The sequence below is a fragment of the Lineus longissimus genome, chromosome 6 (assembly GCF_910592395.1).
Source record: "Lineus longissimus chromosome 6, tnLinLong1.2, whole genome shotgun sequence".
Lineage (NCBI taxonomy): Eukaryota > Metazoa > Nemertea > Pilidiophora > Heteronemertea > Lineidae > Lineus > Lineus longissimus.
In genome coordinates this window covers 20,350,003-20,357,508 of record NC_088313.1, presented here as the reverse complement: position 1 = coordinate 20,357,508, position 7,506 = coordinate 20,350,003, and the positions used below count along the sequence as shown (strand labels likewise).

General features: G+C 40.4%; 1 protein-coding gene across 1 annotated transcript in view; it reads left to right on the top strand.

Moving 5' to 3' along the window:
* Nucleotides 1-1,306: 1,306 nt before the first annotated feature.
* The window catches only part of LOC135489243 (trissin receptor-like), a 33,471-nt gene continuing 27,271 nt past the window's right edge, over nt 1,307-7,506 (top strand). Inside the window, exon 1 of the mRNA XM_064774503.1 lies at nt 1,307-2,029. Within this exon, the coding sequence (XP_064630573.1) occupies nt 1,858-2,029 (172 nt within the window). The 5' untranslated portion in view covers nt 1,307-1,857. The remainder of the gene's footprint in view (nt 2,030-7,506) is intronic.

Below are 7,506 nucleotides of genomic sequence, written 5' to 3'. Positions count from 1 at the left end.
TATATTTTTGCTGTTACTTATTCGGCCAAGAGCTTAAGATGACATTAACCTTTGTCGCTTAAATTGGTCATAATGTAGGGTCATGCCTGCAAAGACGCGAAAAGCAACATTTGCGGCGAAATGGAGTTGTATCGGAAAAACCCGGACACACTGAGTACAAGAACCCAGGAAGTATAAAGCTAAATGTATTGACGAAATATCAGTCTCATCAAATCGTTTTATATTCATCAAAAGTTTGAGTTTACAGTCCTCCTGTCCGCATCACAAGCAATGAACGGGAATTATGTTCCAGATGTTTGTTTATTGACCCTCAATCCATACTTGATATGATTAATATGAATGGTCACAGAGCCGTCAATCTATCATCATTGGTCTTGTGCGCCAGGTGAAACATATCAATGCTGACAAATAAAAGGAAATTACGAACACTTCCGAGATCTACTCGGGCGTCGCTAAAGTTCTGTCAAAATCCTTGAGGGTTTTTGTATAAATTTCAACGTGGACCCTTCGCCTCGTTTTTGAATCCATTCACATATCACTCTACGTCATAAGGTTTCAGACCGGTGTAGAAGTTTAAAATGTCCTAGGATAAAATGTCCGGGAACAAAGGATTCTATTATGCGCTTCAATCTCTGAGCTATTGACTGTCAGGGTCTCTATAGAACCATATTGCAGAATACAATAGGGCCGGACACTTTTTCCAGGGGGACACTTTTTACTTTTACACCGGCAGATTGTTATTCATTTCGCCGTCAAACGCTTGAATCTTTTGTTCAGCATTTCAACCATTTGCAGGAATTGGGAAAACCTAGAGTGAATTAAGTTTTATTGGTAACGGCAGGCACAAGGTACATGCATACAAGTGAAATATCAAGGACAGTTCACATCAGTTTTCTATAAATCCTTTGCTAATTAACATCAGGTTACTGCTAAATTGCACCTTTCCATGAAGACAGAGGCTTGTTATATATTATGTATGCAGCGTCAAGTTATGAAGGTTACAAAAAGCGCATCAAGACATAAGTCGCAATGGCAATCAACATAACTCTCTGGCACAACTATTTTGTTTGATGGTTCAAGTTATTCTGGGTCTGGTTTCGAGCACATTGTTTCAGCCTTGTTAGTTCCTGGCGCTTTCATTCACAAGGAATACATTCACAGCTCACAGCCTTTGAACCATTTCGCAGACTCCTACAAGCAATGCTGCAAATTGTTACAGCGAGCACGAGCGACGGACCTCAACGGTGAACACCGGCCACACCGCGGCGCCCGCCGATCACAACGATAGAGCGACAGGCGCTGCATCCGTGACAGATGCAGAGCTGACCAGATGGAGTTTCATTCACTTGCCAGTATTATTTATATAAGAATGCTGCAAGCTAAAGGAAAGCTGCCAACTAACTTCGAAGATGGATATGCATCATAGAGTTTTTAACGTGTCGGATGACTCTAAGGATAAAAACCATTTCATGAGTGTGAAGTTGTTATTTATTCAATGGTAGTTGCGGCAATAATGATTTGAATAAAATTGAACGATAAGTAACCGAATCAGTATGACTGCTCAATTTGAAGGTCTTGCCGCTCTTGGAGAAATGTTTTAGGTCAAAATGAAGGGAGATGGTCTTTGTTCCACCAACCTAACACGGATTAGAAAACTTCTAGAAAACTAATAAGGATATCAATAACACACGTGTTGTGGATTCGTTTTGCACAAATGTATGTCCTACGATTGGGAGGCAATGCATGCGTAATTAACACCTGGAGTGTGGTTTATGATGCCTTCGTGAAAAATACTTAGTTTCTGCTCATTCCAGCCCCCCAACTGATCAAGTCCGTTGGAATTGCAACCTAATCAAAATGGATAACATTACAACTTGCATTTCGAATGGTACGGACAACTCGACGAACTGTTCGCAAACTGGACCATACTTGTTCAGCGGACCTGTTTGGCGAAATCCTTTTACGATCTCACATATTCGGATCATCTTTATTCTGATCTACAGTCTTGTGTTCTGTCTCTGCATAATAGGTAGGTTAATGTTGTTCTTTTAACTTCGTTATGGTTTTGGCTTTATTATTTCGTTCATATAAATAATTGCTGATGTTCACATGTTGCTGTTTACAACAGGAAAACAAAGGATTTTATTCTCCAAAGGTAAGCCCGGATGATTAGGTATCTCTGAGTGCACGCATCACAATAGCTATTATTTACGAATGGATAATTCGGCGCATCACTGAGGTACCCTCCGAGATGTTAGTTACAGCGTAGCTCTTATGAATGAGTAGAAAAAGGGCTTATGGGTGGAGTTGTTGGCGAATTACTCCTCGTGGTTACCTGTTCAGTCGAATGCAGCGCTGCATAAAACGTTCATCTCCAATGCAAATTAATATCATATTCCATTTTCGATGTCTATTATTCGCAGCATGTAAATGACAGATATTATACAAAGAGTACAATTTACACTTTCTCATTTTCATGCATCGACACAGCTTCGTACCTCATTATTCTCGTTTTACAATGACATAGAAATGTATACAGTTTGTTATAAGGTGATAAACAACTGGAATACTACATACATTCAGATATGTATGTTTCTATTATGTTTTGTTATGATTAGAGTCTAGCATTTTCTATCAGTATATATACTGGTTGCTGGTTTTCCCTAAACCATTAGAGAAACACTTGGGAAGTTAGGATAAGTCTCTGGTACAACAACGCCCATACTCTTGCTAGGGAGTCTTAAGTGTGTACGACCTTTGAACGAAACTGCCAATCATGCAGCCATGAAGAAAGTCCAAGGTATCGGTTATTGACAATAAAGATGATCAGGCCTAGTTGCCATGCTTATCTAGTTATAACGGTAAAAGGTAAAACAGGCTGCGGTAAAAACTGCCCAGTTAAAAAGGTAAAAAAGCAACAGGTAAAACAAACCTGTAGCCTTTTTTACGTGTAGCTTTTTTACATGTAGCCATTTTTACCGTAGCCTTTATTACCTATATTCAGTTTAGCTCCGATCGAGATGATCAAGAAAGCCTAATATCTAAAGAGTTATGGTCGTCTCTCACTTAACAATAGAAGTCAATTAAATACCATTTACACACCAAAGCCAATTACACGCTAGATTTTGTTCCTATTCACCTCAGACTCAGAAACCACAAACGCCCAACCCTTCCTGCTACCTTAATACTTCTGGATTTTGTTCCTATTCACCTGTCCTTAGAACACGATCCCAGTCTAGTTAGGCCTATTGTTCAACTTAATAGCACCCGAGAGAATGACGTGACGTAATGCATGTACATCATGACATGTATTCAATGCCAGTTCCTTGCTGTCGGGCGAGGCGAGCACACGTATGTGTGAGCGCTCCTATGTCCTGTTTACGGCTGGTCATGAGCATGAATTTCCGAATTTTGTGTGGTATTTTTGTGCATGCTGGTTTTGCATGGCCTTCGACAGTTGTACATGTTGGATTATCTTCGTTAATCTTAGTGATATATTGAACATGTTGAATTGTTGGTGTGAATCTTACTGATTTATCGAGATTGATGGATTGTCCCAACTGGTGAAGTGAATCTGAGGCGAATCTTCCGGCCCTCGCCTTTATTTCATGTTGGTCGACGCCGAGAAAAGCCTGTGATAGGCATGACAGGGTGATGTGCTCATATCCTCTGAACCAGATGTCGGCAGGTCAAGGTAATGCGCCTCCCAACCTTGTCAGTGGCGTGTGATATGTATAATAATGAAATGATGTGCATTTATGATGTGATAATAAGCTATTGTTTTCTATTTGGGTCAAATATATGTGGTTGCATTCTCATGACTACATCATCAAAAGGACTTTTCGGTGCAGAGTATGTAGCAGGTGGAAATTGAATTTATTGTCTACAAGTATATTTGAGCTATCTGATGATCGGGCAGATGTCAACGAGTAGACCAGGCGACCTAAGGCCACTGAAATTTATGCCATGGTTGTCTTCACCGCCCAAAACTAGGCTCTTTTGGATTGATGCCTGTTCTACTCTACATGTACTACTTCTCAGTAGTCTTACCAGTCGTAATTTCCAACGATATCTGTTGTATGATTAATTCACAGTTATTCATTGAAGTGTAAAATAAAAGTGATGGATGGAATTCACTTTTCAAACTCGGCCCAGTTGCCGTTGTCAGTCAAAGTTACCACCTTATTACAATGGTAAATATAGCTGTAAGTTCCCAATGAACTGGTCTTCCAAGTGTTACACTATCTTTATAGAGTGAAATAAATGTTTTTCAAAATAAGTAGTTCTTTCGGATTGCCCTAAGTCGGTTGGATATGCACACTGAATGATAATGTTTACGACAAGCCAAGTACTGATGAAGAAAATGTTCTCAAAGGCGATTTTGAAGGTTAACACGTCAGGATTGCCACAGCTGAAAAATAACAAAAGCTTGTGTTCTGTTTTAATTTTCTGGTTTTACTTTCGCAGCCGCTTGAATGAGCAGATTCCCTGAGATCTCGTGCACAGTGGCTGCCTTTAGAGAATCCGAAACCTGCCAGACTAAAAATTCTAAAACGCGTTAAGAGAAGATAGGATTAACAAAAGACTTCTCCACCACTGACTCAATCAATACTTTCAAACGAAATAGAACTTTATAAACTTACGACATGAAAGATGTTTGTAAATTCGCTGTTCCTTTCTGGCAGAAATTAGGATCATGTAGTTCTTCTTGTCATAGTACGTATAGTTGATAGAAGTCGTTCTTTAGTTCGTTTATTCTGTGTAGGTGACTACCGGAAATGCTGCAAAGACCTCTCTCAGCCTCAACATGTCACTCGGCAAATCTCTTCGAAGTTTGGGATGAAAAATTTATCTTTGCGAAGTAAAGCAGTATATTTTTTCCTTTGACTGGTGAATTCACTTTACAGTTTATCCCCGAGAAATAATATGTAGTTTTCATAACTGTATAGTCAATTCAATATTCTAAGTCGAAAAATCCATGCATAAAATGACTGACGATATTGCTTTCGAAAGACATATTTCAAGCGGTCATATCAACCTTCAAATCATTCTATCAAAGCTTACCAGAAAAAAAAACAATCATCGTGTTCTACATATACATGTTCACGATTCCCACAATTCACGATTCCGCCTCTATCGTCGCAAGTTTAAAGAAAGGAAGAACATCTTTTTCGAATCATTGCCGCGTCAACTGAGCAGTCATCGGACCGTCAGATATCGCAAATGTCGTATATTTCAAAACGAATCGGTCCTACCTTGACATACAATTATTGATAACTCACTCTCACCTTTGAGCATAGCTTTTTTTCTCAGTAGGAACCTTTTGAAAACTTGCGTCATGTGCGTTCATGTATTCGCGGCCAAGATTTTTTCTCAGGCTGTGAATTTGATTCCAGAAATTTGGGAGAGAGAGATCAGCCCCACCCACGTGGATGGAAAAATCATCCATGATTACTTTCTTTCATTCTTGCAACGCAATGTATTTATCTCGTATGGGATATCAAAAGCCACCACCAGGTTTTCGCAATATGCGTTTCGTTTCACCATGGTGTCATGGATTACTTTAAATTCGTTACATTCTGTGTATATACTAGTTTTTGTACGGCAGTAGGTAGTCCTATCTCTGGTTTCCTATATGGCCGTTTAAAGTACCAACCATGCGTATCCTTACATGTATAACATGACTTGGCATTGTCTGTTCGAGAATGTTCTAAAGATACACAGGTGTCCTATTCCCTCCGACATGACCTTGATATTCCTAGGCCCTTGACTGCAGCCGCGAACTGCAAATTCATCTGTGACAGGCATGACAGGTGTGAAATATTCCCGGGAAATACCTCGACCCTAACGTGATCTACTTACTGGTTATTAGCTTATGTGCCATGGCATACCTGCTAGGCCAAGGGAATATGTGGCTGCAAAACAAACAATGGCGAAAGAACTGACTCTTCTGAACCATGCAGTAGGGCCTACAAAATGTTACAGCAGTATCAATATATCAATTCATAATCAAACGACGGGGTATCGATTTCACCCTCTGTCGCACGTCATTAAGAAAATGCTATACGTTACGATGTGATAAGTTGATAAAGCACTGGATGCAGCGTTTCATGTCTGTTTAAGCGTTTTACATCACCACAGACCCGTTACAAAGAGATGAATACGGCTTTCTAAAAAGTGGTATATTTCTGGTGGCATTAGCTGTTAATGGGCCTATCTCATTACTCACAATAACCGTGTTGTGTGTTCGTTATGATTAACAAAGCAACACTGTAAACTCTCCTGATATGCTAAAAACACTCAATGAAGTTTTTATGAACGTTCTAGCTCGAATTATTGTATAGGGACCATCCTCTAGGATAGGCCTACCCATCACTTTTAATCACTGCTCAGTCACTTGTTTCAGGATAGCTGGATATGACAAATAATAACGTAAAGTTACAGTATTACTCTAATCTCCCACTTACCTGTCCCATTTCCAAACCCTATCGCAAGTGACTAAGTCCGAATATTGCTAATTTTGGTTGGGGCAGAGCTCAATTTATGGAACAGCCTGGAGTAGTGACATGACAATGGACACTGTAAGGCTTTACGACAATCTTGCCTAGTCACGTAGTCGTTTACGTGTACTGCGGCTGGGCGACCGGGGCAATTAGGGTCACGGTTTCGTAACAGCTCAAGATCACTGTGGCGATTCGTTCACCATTTAACACACTGTATTTACACAATGGGAGCTACTACAACCGATCAATTGCCCAATGGAATAAGGGTGATTATAGAAGAGTCCTGGCTATTCTGCAGTTAAGCAGTGAAGTGGTCTAGGAACACCCACAAGGAGTCTTTAAACTGTGATCGGGCCTGATTGTTGATTTCATCACCTGTAGTTAAAAAGAGTGGCCTCGTCTTTGACATGGAAGGGTAAAGTCACTAGATTGGAACTGGGACGAAAGAACAGGGTGATCTACTGCCTGATAATGGGCATTAAAGAAAAAATTGAACAGAAGATTAACATTCTGATAAGGTTTTATTCATCATGAAAGTCAACATCAGCGTCATCAGGGTCAAACTCAAGCTCATCATTAACCTCTTCAAGTTCCCCATCTGCTGGATGCGGGATCACTGGGTCGTCATTCCCGTCCGGAAGAAGTCCACTTAGTCTCCACCCACTGACTATCACTTGGAATGCCACTCTTTCCCAGGCGAGACTGATCATACGTACTACTTCCTGGCGGGAAATCTGATCACAGTGTCCATCATCTTCGGTATGTCCAATCTTCCAGGCTTTCCACACCAATCTGAGATGACATTTAAAACTGCGATTTACAGTTAAGTCCAAAGGTTGCAAAATTGAAGTGCATCGTCCAGGAATGAACGAATCCTGTCCATTTTGCCGCGGAATTTCCTCCGTAAACAGATGATGTCTATGGGCAGGGTAGCGATCCAAGATGAGGAGAAAGGTTGCTCCGGCAATAAATGGCACAGCAATGGCTTGCAACCATTCGATCA